The following is a 22,563-nucleotide window of genomic DNA, read 5'->3' on the forward strand; positions in this document are numbered from 1 at the left end:
GGCCACTATTAAGAAACCAGAAAACAGGTGTTGGCAAGAATGTGGAGAAATTGGACCCTGTGTCCTATTAGTGGACATGTAAAATGGTACAGTTGCTGTGTAAACAAGTATGGTGGCTCCTTGAAAATTTCTGAATAGAATTACCACATGACCCAGCAACTCCCCCTTCTGGGTAAATACCGAAAAGAACTGAAAACAGGGTCTTAAAGGGATATATTTGGGTATTTTTATAGCAGCCTTATTCACAATAGTTAAAACATGGATGCAACCAAGTGTCCATCCATGAATCCATCAATGAATTAATAGTATACACATCAATGAATAGTATACACTTGCAATGGACTATTAAAAAGGAAATTCTGCAATTTGCTACAACAGAGATGAACACTGAGAACAGTATGCTAAGTAAAAGAAACCAGTCACAAAAAGACAAATATTATACAATTCCACTCATATGAGATACTTAAATTTGTCATAAAGTATAATGTTAGTTGCCAGAGGCTGAAGGGAGAAAGTGAAGTTACTGTTTAATGGATAGTTTCAATTTTACAAGATGAAAAGAATTATGGGGGTGGATAGTAATGGCTACACAAAAATATAAATGTATTTATTTACCACCACTGAACTATACATTTAAAAATAATCAACATGGTAAATTTTGTTATTTTGTGTATTTTCTCTCTCTCACACATACACTAGCCCACAAACACAATGAAGATAAACTAAGTAGCTTGTCCCAAACTCTGTAGTCCCCCTTTCTCAATGAAAAGTAATCCAAATGACAGACATGATGATAATAGCAGAATTTCAATTAACTGGGGAGTGGTGAAAAGAAACTCCTCCATAGACCCAACATGAGAATAAACTTAAGACAATAAATTTATTTCTAGCTTACATGAAGGCAAGCTTCCCAAATCACTATGTCAAATGGAAAGAAGGCAAAGTTATCTCAGGGGTGATGCAGAACTATCATGGGGAAAGCCAGAGAGGAAAAAGGCAAAGTACCTCTGCAAATTGTAAAACTCTGTAAAATTCACCTGGTTCTAATGATAAAAATCATCTCAATAAAAATCTCTCTAGACCAATTTTTAATTGTCAGGAATTGCTGTTTGAAATTATTAGTCTGGGATCTATCAGAATGTATTTTGTATGTATATATCTGAACTAACAGAAAAGTGTTTACACCCCCAAGATACATTAATATTTCTATTAAACGAGAGTACTTTTTCAAAAGCGAAAGATCTATTGTTAAATTAGAAGTAGCAGTGTAGGATCTGTACTTTTCAATATAATGCCACCATTTCCCCCTATTTAGCTTTTTTACTTTACCACACGATGACTATTATCTTACAGACACTTTACAAAATAAAAATCTGAAATAAGGATAATACAATAAGTAAAAAAGAATCACCAACACAAAAAGCCATTCTTCACTAAATGAGAACAGCAAGAGGGAGAGAATAAATATCTTAATTTTCCAATTGCTGAGAAAAAGTTTTGTTTTGTTTGGCTGTGCTGCATAGTGTGTGATCTTAGTTCCCCGACCAGGGATCAAACCCACACTCCTGCTGTCTTAACCAATGGACTGCAAAGAAGCCCCCAGTGTCAAACAGTTTAAACACTTTAGAACATTCTCATCTTAGGATTATCAGGGAAAGGTAAGATATATGAAGATAAATGGCTCTTGTACCATACGCAGAAAAAATATTTGTGTCATCTGGGCTAAAAGAGGGAAAGAGAACAGCAGCAAAGGAAAACCTAATGTCTGAGTTACGGGGAGGGAGAAGTTCCCCAATTAATAAAAGCAGAAAACCAGACTTGTGTCAGCAACAATATTTACAGAGTAGCTAGACTGAGGACAAAGAAAGAACTAAAAAGCCTAAGATGAAAGAGCTCCAGTTGGCCAAAGAGTTTAATGTGATGAATGTCTCCCTTAAAATCTCAATACTTAGTTCTGAAGAGATATGGTTTAGAAATTAAGGAATGAAAAGAAGGAACTCCACCACAGACTGAGTTTGCACAAAAGGGGGGAGTGTTACACCCTTTAATTACTCATCCACAATGAGGCATGCCACGAATGCAAAATGCTCTTCATGTGACAGCATGTACATACTTAACCCAACAGCCAAAGGATGGTTTTATTCATCTTTAGAGAACCTGACATATAATCTTGAGACAGATCAGCCTCCCCTAAGACTTTGGAAAGCAGAGAGGCCTGGATGTTATCTATTTAACATCTCAAAACTCAAAGTACAAAGAGAAAGTCAACGTGTTTTCAACCTTTCTGAACTGCAATTGATAATTCTGTATTCCCAAAGGATAGAACAGGGGTGCTTGGGAACCAAATTATTCTCCAAGTCTCAGAGCCTTGACACAACAAAGGTTTCCTTCTCAAATGTTTGGGAGAGGCCACTATCTTTAAGCTGTACCATTTGGTACTTCAGGCTTGGTACTTCAGTCCAAGAAGCAAGGGGAGAAACAAGAAATCAGCAAAGGGTTCGTCACTGCCACTACACAGTTAGACAGACAAAAATTTCTGCTCACATTTCACTGGCCAAAACAACTCACATGACCTCACTGCTCAAGTACAAGAGGCTGGAAGAAGGGGGGAGGGCACACCACAGTGACTCAATATAGCTTTAAAAAAAGCCAATGAAACCACACTAAGATTTTTAAAAACTGTCAAATCAGACATTACTTGTAAAAGCATAGATATGCATCGGAATTACAGGCAATTAACGCAGATAACGAATTTTGCCTATGGTTAATGACAACGGAGGCAATAACTTAAAATGTTCCAAGTTAAATTGTTACTGTATTTGATAAAAAGAAGTTTCAAGTGTGTTGGGAAAAAAATTTCCAAGGTACTAAATCTAAGAGGAATTTACCATATACTGCAGATCTTTAGAATGAGTCCCAGAAAATGACCAATTCATATAAGCAGCAGTCTTCACTGAGATACTTCTGATCTCATGAAACCAATGACAGTATTTCTACAGAAAGTTACCTTTGTGAGAGGTTTCCCTGGTGGTCCAGTGGTTAAGAATTCGTCTTGCAATGCAAGGAACACAGGTTCAATCCCTGGCCTGGAAGATCCAACATGCTCGGAACCCACTAAGCTTGTGTGTCACAACTACGGAGTCCACGTGCTGCAACTACTGAAGCCTGTTTGCCCAGAGCCTGTGCTCCACAAAAGAAGCCACCACGATGAAGGGAGCAGCCCCCGCTCTCCACAATTAAAGAAAGCTTGCGTGCAGCAACAAAGACCCACCACAGCCAAAAACATAAATCTATTTTTTTTAAGGAAGTTATTTATGTGAATGTCCAGGTATTATGCTGCTTTCAGATCATCTGATGGACTCATGGCTTCTGTGAGGTTTCTATGATTCACTTCTTAGTAGCAATGACCATTAATATTTAGGAATATACAGATAGAGCCAAATTTTTTCTAAAACTATCCTTTTTCTGTGTCACAGTGACAAATACACTACTGGCACCAACAATTATGTACCATAAAGCATAGAAAAGAAATTTGATTTGGGTAATTTTAAGGGCAGGTATTATCAGCTAACCATCAAACAAATTCAGTATTATCCCTAGGGAACATGGTTTTTGACAGAGCTATATTTTCATAAACCCATCAGATTAAGCTGGTTACAAAAATATATTCTCAGAAAAAAAAAATATACATAAATATTCTCAGAAAGCAAAAGTGACTTATATTGGCAATAGAACATTAAAATCCCTGCCGAATTTGACAATTTAGTTTTACCACTAATAATTCAGCTATGTCACAAAGTGTGTGATACATCACTTTAAAAGGTTTTTTGCACTTTTGAGTGTGCTTCCAAATCACTAAAGGGTTCTATGCGGTGCCAAAACACAACTTAAGATTTTACATTACTCAAAATAGTAACTCAGTCCATTGAAAAATTCTTAACTGGGAACTCCCTAGCAGTCCAGTGGTTAGGACTCCATGCTTTAACTGTCAAGGGGCTGGGTGTGATCTCTGGTTGGGAAACTAAGATCACAAACCACATGTTGCAACCAAAAAAAAAAAAAAAAAAAAATCTTTTTAATTCCAACAGTTAATAATGTGGAAAAGATCTAAAAACACAATAAAAAGCTAATGTGTGTAGTTTTAGGAGTCTTCTTCTATCACTGACATGTTCCTAGAGAAATAAAATGCTACAGTAGTCACTAGTTACCTTTCATTAAAACTGACCAAAATATCAACACACATCTTACATGTATTAAGAAAGAACTATTAAAAAAGTAATCTGAGTAAAGAGTTTGGTCAAGATTTGGAAGTCATTCCTGGGATTTTTCTTTAAACAAAAGTTTAAATGGCTTAAAGCACACAGAATTAAAAATGTGACATCTACAAGTACATTTTGTGTTGAGTACCAGGAAACAAGCAGGATGCTGAAAACAAAATAGGGGGTCTGGGAAGCCTCTCAAAGGGGTCTTATTTTATTCCAGTTATCATTTTTACTATTCTTGTCATAGCTACATATAACTTTGACCTACATCACTTAACCTTTATGAACCTGTTTCCTCACCTACAATTTGGAAGATAGCCACCACTCACTGGGTTATGAGGGTTAAAACAAGATTGCATCATTAACTCCCTGGCACCTAATAGGAACTCAATAACATGTTAAAATCCTTTTCTTTGTTTGCCTCTTGTAAGATTTAAAAACAAACAAACAGGAATCCAGGAAGATGTAAGCACTTGGAGTGTTGACAAAGCACTTGACACAGTAATGAGCTAAATAAAGAACACAGAACTTAGTCTTAATGGCATCTAGAATGAAGAATCCTTTCCAAATGGTTTTCAATTTACTTCACTCAGATCCACCAGAGGAATCACTATCTTCATAAACAATAAGACTTTAAACTTCAAATGACTCCTTAATCCATGGGCTGCAGAATATATGTTGTGTTAGCAGGCATGAAAACAGCGTTAATTTCATTGTACATCTCCATCAGAGCTCTTGGGTGACCAGGTGCACTGTCAATGAGCAGCAATATGTTGAAAGGAATCCTTTTTCTTAAGCAGTAGGTCTCAACAGTGGGCTTAAAATATTCAATAAAGAATGTCATAAATAGACATACTAAACATCCAGGCTTTTTTGTTCCATTTATAGAGTGCAGGCAGAGTAGATTTAGCATAATTTTTACGGGCCCTAGGATTTTCAGAAATCAAGAAATGAGCACTGGCTTCAACTTCAAATCACCAGCTGCATTTGTCCCTAATAAGCATATCAGCCTGTCCTTTGAAGTCAGGCACTGACTTCTCTCTGTTTCCAGTAGAAGGCTATGAGACATATGTTTGACACTGGTCTTCAAAGCTCTTCCATGGTAATTCAGTAACAACTGCCCACAGAGGTAGTTAGCCTGATAATACACCTTTATCGGCTATCAGCTGGCCCTCACATTCCAACTGATGTTTCCTTCACCAACAAAGTAAATCACTGGCTCCTAAATCTTTTTGTTTCAGGGTCCACTTCTTGAGAAACTCAAACTAAGAAACTGCAGTTGAAGAACATTGTCTATAATCCTTGATACGGAAAGTGCAGTCTGAAGACAAGTAACATCAGACATCAGCTGGCTTATGAAAAAGCAGAATCCCCACCCCCCCAAAAAAAAAGAAAAAGCAGAATCCCATCCACCATCACAACCCTCTGGTTATCATTTCTACTTAAAGACCACCTCTGGGTGATCTGTATACCAATTAATGTAAAATTCAATGGTCTATAAGGATTACTGTTTCAAATTTGCAGAGACTTACTTTATGACTGCATAATGCATTTTTATAAATGTTCTATTTGTGCTTGAAAATAATGTATATTCTCTTACAGCTGGGTATATATCTTCTTTTATGTTCTTTCATCCAAGCTTGTTAATTGTGTTGTTCAAAGTTTCTACACTTGTGTTTGTCTGCCTGACTTACCATTTACTAAGAGATGTTTACTGAAACCTCCGAATACAGTAATAGGTTCGTCAACTTCTTCCCATAGTTCTTACTATATACACTTCGGAGCATTACTTGCATTGTTTTATACTCTTGCTGAATTAAACTTTTTATCATTACAAAAAATACACATAGAACTTAAATCTAATAAATAAAGCCTCTTGTATAACCTGGCTTCATTTTTTTTCTTTCTGGCCCAGACAATTCCATTCTTAGGCCTCATATGCTTCACCCCATATTGTACTTTTGATGATACATCTGAAGCAATCCCCCTCTCCCACCATCCAAATCTTATCCACCCCAATGAGTATCTCATCTATCAAAACTAGGAAAACTAAAAGTGAAAGTGAAGTTGTGTCCAACTCTCTGCAACCCTATGGACTGCAGCCCACCAGGCTCCTCCATCTATGGAATTTTCCAGGCAAGAGTACTGGAGTGGGTTGCCATTTCCTTCTCCAGGAGGAAAACTAAACTCCTAGTAAACTCCTTTATATTAGGTATCATAAATTATTTTATCATTCACAAGGGGGAACATTCTTAAGAAATGTTAAATAAATACCTATTGATTAAATAGTACAATGAAAGAAAAAAAAGTACAAGAATGGATATATAGGAGAAATCTTCAGGAATGTCTGTGAAGAGGAAGACGTGAACTCCTAATCCTATCTACTAATCAAAACATAGTATGAAAATACAGAGGCAGATACAGGGAAAAGTGAGAGAAATCAATAAACTACATTAAATTAAGGGGAAAAATTTGTCAGAGGTCCATCCATAAGGTATGCAGTGCCACTCAAAAATAAGAATTGACAATTTTTTTTAAAACTAGACAAAAAATTATGCAGTATTGCCACAGAAATTTATCATATTCTCAAACTCAGGGTCTTTGCTAATTATAATATTTAACTCTGGAAAAATGGCTGAGAAAGCCTCTAAGTGAGCTCTACAAAGTCATCTAGTCAAATACAACTATATACCTGAAGTCTGTATTACAGTTGCGTACCCATCAAATGCCTTAATTTTTTAACTTTTTTAAATTATGAAAGTATGATAACACATTTACGGGAGACTAGAAAAAACAGGACAAGCTTACATATAGTTCCATTATATATCAAAGGCCGTAAGAAGCATTCTCTGATGCTAAGTCACTTCAGTCGTGTCCGACTCTGTGCGACCCCATAGACGGCAGCCCACTAGGCTCCCCCGTCCCTGGGATTCTCCAGGCAAGAACACTGGAGTGCGTTGCCATTGACTCTAATTCAGTGCATTCTCACTGAATGGACTCTAATTCAGTGCATTCTCAGTGACTCTAATTCAGCGATACGTTTGAAAAATGATCTATTCCAGTGGTTCTCAACCCTGGCTGCACAGTAAAATCTCTTAGAAAGGTTTCCTTCCTTAAAGGTAGACTGACAAAGGTGAACAAATGAGAAATTTTAAAATTTTCCTGTTAGACTGGTTGAAATGGTCCAATTTTTAAAAACTTCTTTTATATTCAAAATGTTTTGTTGAGGGAAAAAGGCACATGGCTGAATAACATATATAATGACTTTTCAAAGAAAGAATGTAGCATATTATGTATATATACTATAAATACACATTTATTTTAGGAAACTTCACACATCTCTGAAACCCAGATTTTTCTTAATCAATGGTCTGTCATGATGTAGTTAGCATCTTATTACTTTATGTAAATAAAATAATACATCTTTTACAATTGCAAAAGATAAAGGAAGGACCATATTAACAGTATATATTAACTGTTGGAAAGAGGAAAAACTGACTTGACTTAGCAACTGGTCTAAACCCAAGGTCAAAAGACCCACCTGAAAAGCCATGTACTGAAAAGATACATAAAGAGAAAGGTTGTATCATTAAGTTCCTAGAGCTTCTAAGCGTCAGTCTCATATTAAGAATTTACAAACGGTAGTATTTTTCTCATGCTCAACAGTTTAATTTCTTGATTCCTTGATTAAACAAAATACAATGTGAACATACTCAATGGCCATATGAAAAAGCTAGGGGATTGACGAATAAGCACTAGTTAAGACTCCAAAGCTAGAAAGAAACAAAGACTCTCACAATGGGTGATGAGAAAGGAGACACTTCTTTAAAATATAAAACAGTAAGAAAAATTCCAAATTAATAAATGGAATTCTACTGATTACACTTAAGGAATCATATATATAATCTAATAAATCCAGTTTCTTACAACTGAATTTTACTGTCAAGTGTAACACTGAGACCAATTCTTGTCTGGAAAGAACAATGAGGGTAGAGTCTTTCTAAATTCTCTTTATCCTTGACAACTAGCAAAAAAAAAAAGATGAAATTCCATTCACGTTATTTGGGAGGAGAAGCAGGACTTTATACACCTCTTCTCCCAAATGATCAGAATACCCAGAGTCCCTGTGCTGCATGGTTCCTAGAGAACTATGTGACAGTGCTGCACTGAAAGAACTGCAAATGCAGCAAATCTGAATCCATTATCCTGGGGACAAAACAGACCTAGAAAGTGCAAATAGGTAAAATCAACTAAAGTAAAAAAAAGCAAAACCAATCTCTGAGGGAAAACATTCACGGACACTCCCTCACTAATCCTGGTGCTTCCTTAAAAGTCGATGTCACTTGGGGTATACTGAGGCCTCACCTTGCAGGCCTTCCGACCACCACTCATATTACGCTTAATTATATAAAATGAATTATTATATAATTAAGTGAACCAGTAGCTCAGCTGACTGGAGTAAAACCCAAAGTTACAGACACAATCCCCAGCTGAAATTAATTTGTTTCATAGCTACTTTCATCTCTTCACTAGAAAATATACTCAAACCTACATATTACTCTTCTGTCTTCTTCCTATATAAAAGGTAACAGAATTAAGCCAAAAGACTGTTCAAAGCAACCTCTGAGTCATAAAATTAAAATGTAAGGAACAAAAAAGAGCAACTGGCTTGAACTAATGTCTCCATACATATAAATATGAAAGTGAGTGGAGTATCAGCTTGGACATGAAAAGACTAGCTGAAAAAAAAAAAAAAGACAAGACTAGCTGAATCCCAGCGATCCCCTACTGTTGTCATTGTTCCTAAGGTTCTTAATCTTCACCTGTAAAATGGGTAGCACCTTCTCTGCAGGGTTGTTTTTGAGGACGGAGATAATGGTAAGCACCTGCAATAGCTGCCAATAAATAACAGATGGTATTAATGTAGGACTTTATGATTACAGTCTACGAAAATAATTTTTGAGGAAAACTTTTGTTAATATCACTTAACTCTAGTTAATTAATGAAGAAAAAAGGTAGCTTTCTACAAAAGTCTTTGATATGGGACAGGAACCAGCACCAGATATAATGCCCTACAATTACACCAAACACCAGTATTGTTATTGACTAACTCAAATTAACTCTTAATTACACATGCTAATAGAAGAGTAATTCTAAAAAGCATTTATATAGGGACTTCCCTGGTTGTCCAGTGGTTAAGAATCTGCCTTGCAATGCAGGGACACAGGTTTGAGGCCCGGTTGGGGAACTAAAATTCCACACATGCCGCGGAGCAACTATGCCCACGTGCCTCAACAACTGAAGCCGCAACTACAGTCCTCTCGCTCTGACAAAAGGCCCCGCATGACGCAAAGGTCCCATCCCAAGTGCTGCAACTAAGACCTGTCTCGGCCAAATAAATATTTTTAAAAATAAAAGCATTTATAAAAAATATAAGTTTTATAAAAAATTATAAAAAGTTTATAAAAATATAAAAAAGCATTTATAAAAAATATTAAAAAGCAAAATAAGCCCCTTGAACGGACTTTTTGTCTATTTTGTTTACTGATGAATCCCAAGTGCCTAGTACATACTCTGAATACCAAGGCTTTTCAAACACAATACTCTTGACACTCAAATGTGTACCATTTTTCTTATTCACCCACCAGCCTAAACAGAGGAGCCTCTCACTCTAAAATTAATTTGTATCTTCTCTTAAAAAAAAAAGAGTAAAACATTTTTAGCCTTGGGAATTCCCCTTTCACTGCCAAGGGCCTAGGTTTGATCCCTGGTTGGGGAACTAAGATCTGATAAGCCATGCAACCGGTCCAATAAAAAAAAACTTACCCTTTAAAAAATTTTAAACATTCCTAACTAGTTTCTGGTAGGTAGAAAAACAAGACATCCTTTTACAAAGATTTTACAATTTTGACTGCAGAAAGGTTATCGCTCCCATTAGTCTCAATACTGACGGAGGGGGAAAAAAATCCCTCTTACTCTACTCAAAACAGATTTCTCCTCAGAATTTAAGAAGATACTCCCTCAGGCGTGCATACCATATCTATCTGTAGCAGAACCAAAAAGATGAAGTGAAGAGGAGGTAGAGGTAGAAAGAGAAAGACTGGGAAGTAAACGACCAAAGGCACACATGGGAGGGGAGGAAAAAAAGAGCTCAAAGTCTAAATCTTTCCATAACTTCTGCAAAATTTCACACAAATCTTAACTTTCACAATAATGTATTTTTATTTTATTTGGCTGCACCCGGTCCTAGATGTAGCATGTAGGCTCTTTAGTTGTGGCATGTGGGATTTAGTCCCCTGGCCAGGAACTGAACCCATGCTCCCAGCATTGGGAGCTCAGGGGTCTTAACTACTGGACCACCAGGAAGTTCCCAGAGTTAACTTGGCCGGGGGTGGGGGGGGTCTACTCTGCACCAAAAAAATTTTGTAGTAATACCTTTTGACAAACTTATAGAAGCAAAATCATAACTGTCTTACATGACATTTTTATAGTCAAAGGGCATATGTTTTGAAATTTTCATGGTAATCCTATCAAAATGTTTACTAATTTATAATTTAGCCCATTATGGGCAAATTAATCACACAAACTCCTAAACAGGACACATTTCTACAACACAAAAGAAGTCACAACAGCCATTCCAAAGTCCTACTGTATCTTCAAATGACTAACCACCAAGGATTTAGTAGTATTAATTCATAGCTTTCTTTTATCAGAACCCATTCACTGCCCAAGGCTTACACTAAGCCTTTAGAATCACTTCTCATGAAACTGGTAATAATTTTTCCTAGTCAGTAACCTGAGACTGTTAACATACAAATATTTTTAACACTGATCTATTTTTTTTTTTAAACTATAAAACCTTTCATCCCAAACCTATACACAACAGGTATTGTATTCGCTAGGGAGATCAGTATATCCTCCTGGATATTAACCTGAAATTAGTATCAAAGAACTGCCAGGGAAGTCCCTCTTACTTCCCTGGCAGTCCACTGGTAGGGGGCACAGGTTCCATCTCTGGTAGGGGAACAATCGCGCATGCCACGATAGGGCCGAAAAAGAACTACATGTCAGCTCATAATGGCCAAAGAATAGCTTTATATCACTTGAGAATAAATTTGGACAATCTTCATCTTCTGGATATGCAATTTTACAGAAGAGTTAAGATTAAGGATTTTATTTTGAAAACCTTTATACAAATATAACTTGGACACTAAATCCATGAGAATACACTTGCTAAGTATAACTCAAGAAAGGTTATTCTCTAATATGTATGTAGTTCTGCAGCAAAAACATTCACATCATCTCTGACAATAGGTAATACAAAGTCTTCACAATTAATACTACTACCTCATAATTATACGTTGTAGCAGAGAAGGCAATGGCACCCCACTCCAGTACTCTTGCCTGGAAAATCCCATGGACGGAGGAGCCTGGTAGGCTGCAGTCCATGGGGTCGCTAAGAGTCGGGCACGACTGAGCGACTTCACTTTCACTTTTCACTTTCACTTTTCACTTTCATGCATTGGAGAAGGAAATGGCAACCCACTCCAGTGTTCTTGCCTGGAGAATCCCAGGGACAGAGGAGCCTGGTAGGAGGCCGTCTATGGGGTCGCAGAGTCGGACACGACTGAAGCGACTTAGCAGCAGCAGCAGCAGCAGGGTGTACAAAACCCCACAAGTTCGTAACACCCTGTAAATTAGCAAGCAAGGTAGACACTATTAATCTCCATTCTACAGATGGGGAATTCAGAATGATTCCAAGGCCTCTGCACTATACCACATCTGCCAAAGTATGAAAGTCATAATTCTTACTCATAGTAATGTGTCTCCTTGAAATTTTACACAAAGAGTTTAACAAACACATTTCATACTGCTTTAGCTAGATAAAATCCTGCCCTAATCACAAATCAATAACCCATCTACCCAGCTACTGTAATGGACCACTGGAAGAGGGACAATAAATTCAAGATTAAATTTCAAAAAAGATAAATCAGCATAATGATCATGCTTTCTGAACGATTCAGGATTTGGTGTTTCTGAACATAACAGTCATGACAAGACTCAGGTGAAGACTTTAAAAATGTTATTTGGGTGACTTCCCTGTAGTCCAGTGGCTAAAGCTCTGTGCTCCCAATCCTGAGGGCCTGGGTTCAATCCATGGCCAAGGAACCAGATTTCGCATGTTGCAGCTAGGAGTTCGCACGCTGTAACTAAAGACCCCCTCTTCCTCAACTAAGACCTACTACAGACAAATAATTTTTTTAAAATGTTATTTGGAGGAGAAAGGTCCGAACGTAAGACAGATGCTGCTGCTAACACCTAAGGCAAGTATTTTTATACACAAGTCTAGCTCAAAGTAGACATATATAAAACCAACACACTTGGCTTTGACACTATCAGTCAAATTGACTAGTTGGTATGCCAGCAAGCTCTATTTTCAGCAACTACCATATCCATGACTTTTCTAGCTCCTATTTGGGGGAAAGGGGACTGCGAGGAAGAAAGCTTTCACTTTGCCTTTTATTTGTCTAATGTTCTGCCAAATTGTAACTTCACTGGAAAGAAAACCAATATTCTGGGGGTTCAGATCTAAGATCTTGGTGGTAGAGGGATGGACAAAGCTTAGGGAACTTTCTCAATGAGACAACCAGCGCAGCAAGAAATGGTCTTAAGTAGTATGATTATGGGATTCCCAAGTGGTTCAGTGGTAAAGAATGCACTTGCCAAGGCAGGAGACACAAGAGATGTGGAGTTCAATCCCTGGGTAGGGAAGAAATCCTGAAGGAGGAATTAGCAACCCATTCTAGTATTCTGGCCAAGAAAATCCCATAGACAGAGAAGCCTGATGGGTTACAGTCCCTAGTGTACCAAGAGTTGGACACAACTGAGCGCACACATGCATGCATGCATACACACACACACACACACATATATACACAAACACATACGGAATGATCATAGGTCAAGTTTGCAGCTCAAGACAACCCATTTCACAATTATGAATTCGCATCCCTTCATTTCAAGGTATCTCGATTTGGATTATAAATTATGATGACCCTTTTATTATTACGGCAGTTATCACAACTTGGTAAACTTAAATGAACTTCTGAAACAGTTCCTAGGAGTGTGACCCGCATGAATATTTCATGAGCTCAAACAGTAAAAGTTATCTAAACAAACCAAGTTGTCAACTTCGATATATCAGTATATAACTGTATCAAACTGTTAACTGACCACTTCAAAAACAGTAAATATATAATTTTGTTTCTGTTTCCCACTACTCCTTAACAGATTCTGTCTGACAGCTAGCTAAGCTACTATTTGGAACATTTGTGAATCATTTGCCAACCTCCCTGCCCCAAAATTTCTGACTGTGTCATTAATTTAAGGGTTGCATCCATTAAGACCAGGGTGAGGGGCAGACACCTTTTAAAAGTATTTTATAGAAATGCATGGCACTAAGCTGTATCCCAGTACAGACATTGTGATAAACCAAAAAAATTTTAATACCAACACTTAAATTACCTACAATCCCTCACTGTAGCTTCATTCACCGTGCCTTGTTTTTGAAAGAAAACAAAAGGTTACAATGGATATTAGTCAAGTCACAAATACCAAGACATATTATGTGAAATAACTGCTTAAAAAAAAAATTAATACTCCCTTCCCCCACAAGGCACCATCTGATTTAGTTTCACATAGGTGTTTTGTGAGTGGCTCAGGAGAAATAAGAGTACTGGCTGCTCTAAAGGTCAGATAGACAAGTTCTGGCTCTGCTATATACTTGCCAACTAGTCATGTGATATAGAAAAAAAAAATTTTTAATCACTAAATCTCAAAATTCTCTTTCGTGAACCATAAAATAGAAATAACATTACTTATATCAGTATTACATGAAATAAGTAAAAACTTTTGTGAAGGTAGTCTGCGAAATGGGAAGTTCTATATAAACGCGGAATTTTATAAAGTTTAAAATTTTAACCTTTATCCTATGCCTGTCATTACTATTTAAATACGCACTTTACTGATATATAAGGCTGAAAACTTCTGCAAAATAAGCCTTACAGACCTTCAAAGGAAAAAAAAAGATGCTTTCAGATCAACTTCTTAAAGTATTTTAAACTGATTTGTAAACTTAGATACATTAATTTACTATGATAAAATTTCACTTGCTTTATCAGGTTAAAGTCAAGAAATTTTTTAAATATTTCATACTTCCCTGACCAACCTATTAAACAACTATGAAAAAACTGTTTGTTTGTATGGGCTTTCAGTGGGTTTGCTTGTACTAAAATCCAAAATTTGCTCAATTTCATTATTTGTGTTCTTCCCCACACTAGAACTCAAATTGAGACCTTTTCGTACAAAGGTGAAAAGAGTGCCTAGAAATGTCCACAGTAAGAATTTACCCTATCACCATCTCAAACTGCAAAGATATGATTTCATTCTATCCCATAGTTTTGTAAACCAACAAAATAGACTGAAATAATGCCCAATATGCACAATACTGTACTGTGCACAAACAAAACTATATATAGTGTACTTGCACAAAAGTATCACAATAGAGCAACTACTTTAAATACAAAATCCAAAAGTAGGAGGAATTTTCTAACTGCATTATCCAACTCTGTTTATGATTAGGTAGGAAGAAAAAACATATTCAATAAAGTTAGTTGAAACAGCAGCAACAAAAATTACTGACTTAAAGGACTGATAATTAGCCTGTGCTTTTAAACTCATTACTAAGTTAATTTACCCACCTTCTTCCCCTAACAAGCTGGACATTAAGGAGTTGACTGAAAAACTGCACCCCACCCCTCAGAATAAGTCAGAGATGGGGCTCTGGTGTCTTAAAAGGGGTGCTCTCAAGCACTCAGAAGAGATGCACTCCTGGTGTTGCAGTCACAGACTGAATCAAACCTAACTCATCAAAATTTTACCCCTACCTCATGTGGAGCTCAGCTCGTCATCACAGGGAGAAGTGAGGGAAGGACAAACCCAGCAACTACCCTACAACCCAAACGTAGTTTATGCAGATCCCTGTATTCTCAAAAGGTGTAACTTTTTACATGTCCCCACCACTATCCCTCATATGGTTCATATACATGATGCAAAGTTAAGACTTCAGTAATGCTAAAAGATGACCCGCTTAATATGACTATGAATGATATAAAAACTATCCCTAACACTATTGTTGTTATGTAACAGAAGGCTAGATTTAATCTTGAAAGTCAACCATCCTAGCCCCAAACTTCTGTACTTTTTCTATCTGGAATTTCAAACTGTCCTTTTCCTGAAGGCACCTTAGTTCCTCCTCCAGTATCATTAAATAATCTCTATCAATTGATTCCAATTCTCCAGTACAGAATTAAATGATGCTACCAAAAAGTGTAGTATTAGGTTCAACATAATGTGCAAAATAAAAACATAACGTACTGCAGAAACAAGAAGCAAAGCCAGTATTTACACCCAACTACTCCAAACCAAGTCATCAAATGTATTTTTCACCTTCCCCATACTTGATAAATTGTTTGATAAATAAAACCACGGAATCATTTTTTGTTACCACAAACAAAACTGAATTATTGCACCCAATTAAGGAATGGACACAGGTACAGACTGATTCCTAATGACTGTCTTCCTCTTCTTCCTTTCCAATGAATCCCTTCCAATTTTGTGCCCAACAATCAAAGGAGTTCCGCTACACCTGGTAGATGTTATATCCCACCCGCCCCCCGCCCCCACCACCACCTTTTGATCCTGAAGGACACCTCTAACATTTGATCAACGTTAAGGATGTGGCTCTACAGCCCTGTGTTGAATAACCAATTAAGCTTTTGGTCAAAAACGCTCAACACTCAATTCCAAAATATGATTTCACACTGAACTGTCACTGACTTGGAAGCTACAATCACGAGCTTCCAATCAGTATTTAAAACAAGTTCTTAAAAACAAAAAAACAAAAACTTTCCTTTCTGGTGATCACAGCAGTTTTACTCAGAGACTAAATCCCTACAGAAGAGAAAACATTCCAATATAATTTCGAGTTTCTTCCCAAGGGCAGTGATAGATTAAGAGGGGAACTTATTTGGGGCAAGAGGAGAAGAAAAAAACTTTCATTACAAGTATACCTACAGATGTTTTGACTTTTAAATACTGAAATAAAGACAAATCTGACCTTGAGCTGTACTTCCCCATCATATTTTTCCCTCCGCCTCCTAACAAGAATCTTGTTCAATACAAAGAGCAATTTAAGGATTTATGAAACGAAATTAAGAGATCTTTACTAAATTTTGGGTTCGAGGTCTTTCCTCCTAATTTTCAAACTCCCGAATCCTAATGAATGGTGACACACATGGACTAGCCCTGAGGCTATTCACGTGACCAAAGGCATTCAAGGGAAGTCCCCACACAGCATTCTGAAGTGGCTTAATTCAAGATCAATGACACCTGAATCCAACCATCTCTCATCCCACAACAGCATTAAAAACACAAAAACCATATATATGATTTTTTGTTTTGATAATGCTAGTTTAACGGATGTGGAGTCAATTCAAGTACCAAGGTCCAAAATGGGGGGAGGGTGACCCAAGTCGGGAGGGGCAATTTAAAAAAGCAGCAGTTTGGGACTGACCCAACAGACAAGGGCATTTCAATAAAGTTCTGAAAAATGACTATGGCACCTTTAAAAACAAAGGAGCAATGAAAGAAAAATTGTTCAAATCTGCACAAACCGTTTATTAAAAATGGAGGGAAGAAAACTGATCTACCGAGATCCCTTACGTTCTTAATAGAAAACCCCAAGTCTCTGCTGAGTGCCTTGGGACTGGTAAAGATCCCCAACGAAGGAAGAACACCCATTTTAAGCCAGGGGAGTCAACCAAAATAGCCACTAAACGTTATTCGAAAAAACTTTTTATTTTTCACCAGGTCATTCCATTTGTCATAACGCTGCGTATGCACAGGAAAGTCACCATTTTTAAATGCCGTTGGACTGAAGCACAGGCATGGGAAAGGCACCGAGAGCGAGCCAGGGGCTCCTTGTCTCCAGCTCCACATTCTACAGTTTACGGAAAATGCTAACAGAAACTTCGAGCTCTCCGGGCTAAGTCTGAGGAGAAGGAGCGTGAGGGACGTTTCTCTAGAGTTCCCTAGAAAAAGGCGAGATTGAACGGGAAACCCAAAAAACGCCACTACAAGCTGTGCCGGCCTAAGGGAAGGAAACCCGATCGTAGCATCTCAGCTGGCCTCCGCCCAGGGATGAGCTGCAGTGATTCCCACTCCCTCCCTCCTTCCCCCACCCCCAACGAAGGCTGCCCCTCACCACAAGCCCGGAGTAGCCCTCGGCTCCTAAGGGTTCTCCTTTGTGAGACTCCACAGCCGCCGCCCCACATTGGGCCTCCGGGGAAAAGCCACCGCCCCCACCCGCCATATTTCCCTGAAAGGCGCCCGCGCTCCAGCTCCCGGTTGCCGCTCTCTCCCATGTGGCGGGTGTTTCTTCCTTCATCACGCCACCCAATTGTTCACCACGTCCCAAAACCGGCCCAGAAGCTCCCCTGGGGATTGCTCGCCCGGAGACAGCACCCGCCATCTCCTCCCCCTCCCCCGCCCCAGGACTCGCCCTCCCCTCAGCCGCCATTTTACAACCAACTCCTCCACCCCATGGCCTTGGCCTCCTAGCTCTCTTGTGTCTGCAGATGAGGACGCCCAAGGGGTCAAATTCCTGGGCCTGGAGCCTCCTACCGCTCTGGGAGCCCACAGGCTATTTCCTGCTTCCCGAATCCACGTCCCCGGGCCGGGCTCGGCGATGATGCCGCCATTTTGTCTCCCGCTCCCGGCCTCTGTGGGCGGCGGCAGAGGGTCCGAGAATTGCAGCCCCCCGTTGCCCCCCCAACTCACCGTCGTATCGCTCAGCCTGCTCGGCCAGCTTCGCCTGGTACACCAGATCCTCCCGATCATCCATAGCGGCAGCGGCTCCGGCAGGGTCTGCGCGACGGATGGAAGCGGATAGCGTCTCCGACTCTCAGCCTCTCGCTCCGCGTCCGGGCAGGAAAAATGGCGGCGCCTCAATCCGGGACTTCCGCCTGCGCACGCGGACAACTGCTCAGCTCTATGGCAACCGCTCCCTGGCAACTGGCGCGGGGGGCGGGTCCGGGTGCTCGGCGCCCGAGGAGGTTGGAACCAGCTAGACGCCCCTCCTCCGAGAGCTCAGCGGCCGCTCGAGGCGGGAACTGCTTCTGCGGGGAGGGAGAGCGCCCCGAGGGAGCGAGGTGGGCCAGGTGAGGCCGGCCTGGACCGCTCCAGAAGACCGTGAGCGGCAGAGCCTGGACTGCGGGCAGAGAAACCAGAGGCTGTGAAGGTTTTCGTAATGACAAGCCATCCTCTCTGAAACTGACTCCTCCTGTTTTCTCAGCCAGGCTCAGTCCTGGGCCTCTTTGAGGGCCCTGATGTAGCTGTGAGGGGAAGGAAGGGTCCAGTTTTCACACTTCACCTTCGCACTTTGCAGTCTTTTTCTGTTCCTCTCCCTTGGCTTTCTTTTTTCCCCTTAGGCCCGCCATGGGGTAGGAACAGAGAAGTTCTTAGAAAAGTCTGGTCTGGAGTCCAAGGTGCAGAAGAGTAGGGCCGAGATCAGAATGAGGTCCAGGAGGCAGGAATGGGAAAGAATCCATTGGTCTGTACTGCTTCCCAGTGGATTCCTAGCACCTTGTACTGAATGCAGTATGCGAATGCAGTATGCGGTATGTTGCAAGACTAAAGCTCAGGTAATTAGAACATAAAATGTGTGGTAAAGTCTGCAATAAATGTAGAATAAGGAGACTTCCCTGGTGGTCCAGTGGCTAAGACTCCACACTTCCTGTGCAGGGACCCCGTGTTCCATCCCTGGTCAGGGACCTAGATCCCATATAGGACAATTAAGATCCGTTGCAGCCAAATATGTTAAAAAAAATATATATATATATATATATATTTTGTGTGTGTGTGTGGAATGAAAAGGTTGGAACTAAATTATGAAGAACCTTGGATGGCAAGCTGAGATGTTTGCACTCCAGTGGGCACAAGGAAGCTATTTTTTGATGATTTTGCATGGAGGATGACACCATCATAATTATTCTTTAAGAAGATTATTAAATATTGTATAGCAGTGATTAAAGAACAGGATAAATTATCAGGCTATTACATTTATACCACTAAAAGGTCATAGATGATAGCAGTGAAAATAGGAAGGAAAGGACAAATAGGAATAGTACTTCAGAGGGAAACCACAGGAGTTTATAGCTAATCAGATGTGAAGATATTCAGTTCAGTTCAGTCACTCAGTTGTGTCCGACTCTGCGACCCCATGAATTGCAGCACGCCAGGTCTCCCTGTCCATCACCAACTCCCGGACTTCACTCAAACTCATGTCCATCGAGTCCGTGATGCCATCCAGCCATCTCATCCTCTGTCGTCCCTTCTTCCTCCTGCCCCCAATTCCTCCCAGCATCAGAGTCTTTTCCAATGAGTCAACTCTTGGCATGAGGTGAAGATATTAGCAAGGGAAAAGTATTAAAATTAACCTTACCTTCCCACCCTGAGTCATTGAGATAATAAGTGGCAGTACCATTAACAAAAAAATAAGAGACTTAGACTTCTCTGGTGGTACAGTGGATAAGAATCCACCTGCCAGTGCAGGGGCCAAAGGTTCAATCCCTGGTCTAGGAAGATTCCACATGCTACAGAGCAACTAAGCTCATGAGCCACAACTACTGAGCTCACGCTTGAGAGCTCATGATATTCAAGGAGAGAAGGCACCACAATGTGAAGATGGTATACCAAAACAAAGAGTAGCACCCTACTTGCCCCAACTAGAGAAAGCCCTCGAACAGCAACGAAGACCCAGCCCAACCAAAAAAAAAAAAAAAAATATATATATATATATATATATATATATATATATAGGAATGCTAGGAAAATTTACTGATGGAATGCAGAGGAAGACAAGTTCCTTTTATCACATGTTGGTTCTAAGGTTTTCAAAGATCACTCAAGTAGAAATAACAGGCATGGAATTGGAAAAGGGGACTGGCATTTCAAGCTGGAGGAAGGCTACAGATGGAAGCAGCTAGAGAATGTGTGGAGGAGGAACAGGACAAACAAAACCTTGAAGAATGCTTACTTTTAAGTGATAGAAATCAGAAGCCATCAAAGTTAGGCTCCTTAAGCCCCTTCACTTTTGTCTTATAAAATGTCAACAGTGAATGATTAAGGGTCAAAAGATCTGGACTCCAGCCCTAGTTCTATAACTAAATAAATATGTGACCATCAGAAAGTTATTTCCACCTCTGAGCTTTATGTCAATCTGCAAAGTTAACTGGAGACCTTATGTTAGGCTACAAAACAAGTCTTAACGATTAAAAGACTGAAACAACACAAAGTCTCATATTGAAACTAGAAATCAATAAGAGAAGGAAAACTAGGAAAATTTCAAAGATGTGCAGAAATTAAATAACATTCTGTTAACTAACTTATGGGCCGAAAAAGAAATCACAAGGAAAATTAGCAAATACCTTGAAATGAATAAAAATGAAAATACAATATACCAAAAAGTATGAAATGCAGCAAAAATTGTGCAAAGATGGAAATTTATAGCTGTAAACGTCTAACTTAAAAAGAAGGATCTATAAATGAAATGGGAGCACTGAACATGAAATAGAAAAGTGAAATGAGATAAAAGTTAATCACATAGTCCAGTTGCTAGTTTATGTTTTCCAATTTTTTTATGTTGTCAAGCCTTTATCAAGTAGAAAAGCTTTTGTGTATATACACAAATATTATGTTAAAAATACATATTTTATAAAATTTATGAATCTTTGCCTAGCTAAAAAATTTAGGACATTTTTATTCCATTTGTTTGACTTAGTATGAATAGAATGCTAGATTTCTAATTTTAAAAATAGATATGCAACAAGCAACAAAGGATAACTGAATAGCACAGGGAACTATAGTATCTTGTAATAACCTATAATGGAAAATAATCTGAAAATAATATGTGTATATGTATAACTGAATCACCTTGCTGTGCACCTTAAACATTGTAAGTCAACAATACTTCAGTAAAATATATAAAAAAAAGATCTAAAAGAAAAGAAAGATCTCACATATTAGAAAGCCTGTGTCATTGGTCCTACATTCACATACTTCAAAGCTTTATTAAAAATATTTGGATCCCCATGAAGCCATGCTGTACCCAAGTTTACCAGGAGATCTGGGTAGGAATGGAGTTGATGGGCTTTATCATTTATAAAATCAGAAGTACTGATAAAAAAAAGCTTTGAAATCTTCTAGTTCAGCGCCTACTCATGGTCATCTTTAACCAGCTTTTCTTGGAAAGAACATCAGTCTGGTTGAAGATTTTAGCAAGCTGTGTCAAATGGGAACCTGTGCTGTCCTCCCGGCACGAATAAATGTACCTGTGAGATGCACACTGCCTGCACAGGTGCTCCTCCCTTAGCCCCGTGCCCATCACATCTTTGTGATGCAGCAGGTCTCACTGAGCCATCCCATCCTTAAGAAACCTGAGGGATTGAGAAGTAAGTATCTCAATTAGCAGGTAGGAGTTAGGGATCAGATCTAGGCACTCACCTCTGGTGTTCAGTAAATATGGTAAAGGTGGGGGATAAATGGGAATTTCTATTTGGAATTTATAGGTACACACTACTATATGCAAAATAGATAAACAAGGACCTACTGTATAGCACTGAGAACTATATTTAATATCTCGTAATAACCTATACTGGAAGAGAGTCTGAATATATATTAAATAAAAGTTATATATATATTATATATATATATATATAATTTGGCTTTGCTGTACAGCTGAAATATTGCACATCAATTATACTTGAGTTAAAAATATATTTGTTAAAAAAAATATATATATATATATATATTTGTTGCAACTTCCCTGGTGGTCCAGTGGTTAAGACTGCCTGCTCCCAATGCAGAGGGCATGGGCTCAATACCGACCAGTTACCTGGTCGGTAACTAAGGTCCCACATACCACACGGTGCGGCATATGTGCATGAAAGTGACCTAAATGAAAGACACTCTTGTGTTCCTGGATCAGAAGATAACAGTAATGTTCAGATAACATTACTACACAAAGTGATCTACAATCACTTGATTGCAAAGAGTCAATGCAATCTCTATCAAAATCCCAATGGCATTTTTTTGCAGAAATGAAGTCAAACAGCTAAATTTGCTGACCTCTAGAAATCTCTCCATGGGCTTCTCTGGTGGCTCAGTGTTAGAGAACTCGCCT

The 22,563-nt window shown here is 38.9% G+C and overlaps 1 protein-coding gene across 2 annotated transcripts in view; it reads right to left on the bottom strand.

Moving 5' to 3' along the window:
- Window positions 1–18,336, bottom strand: part of YWHAE (tyrosine 3-monooxygenase/tryptophan 5-monooxygenase activation protein epsilon) — a 34,826-nt gene extending 16,490 nt beyond the window's left edge. For both annotated transcript variants that reach the window (XM_019981190.2, XM_019981191.2), the window contains exon 1: window positions 18,162–18,336. In XM_019981190.2, coding sequence (XP_019836749.1) covers window positions 18,162–18,225 — 64 coding nt within the window. In that variant the 5' untranslated portion in view covers window positions 18,226–18,336. The remainder of the gene's footprint in view (window positions 1–18,161) is intronic.
- Between the last annotated feature and the right edge of the window lie 4,227 nt (window positions 18,337–22,563).

The sequence above is a fragment of the Bos indicus genome, chromosome 19, assembly GCF_029378745.1.
Source record: "Bos indicus isolate NIAB-ARS_2022 breed Sahiwal x Tharparkar chromosome 19, NIAB-ARS_B.indTharparkar_mat_pri_1.0, whole genome shotgun sequence".
NCBI classification, from domain to species: domain Eukaryota; kingdom Metazoa; phylum Chordata; class Mammalia; order Artiodactyla; family Bovidae; genus Bos; species Bos indicus.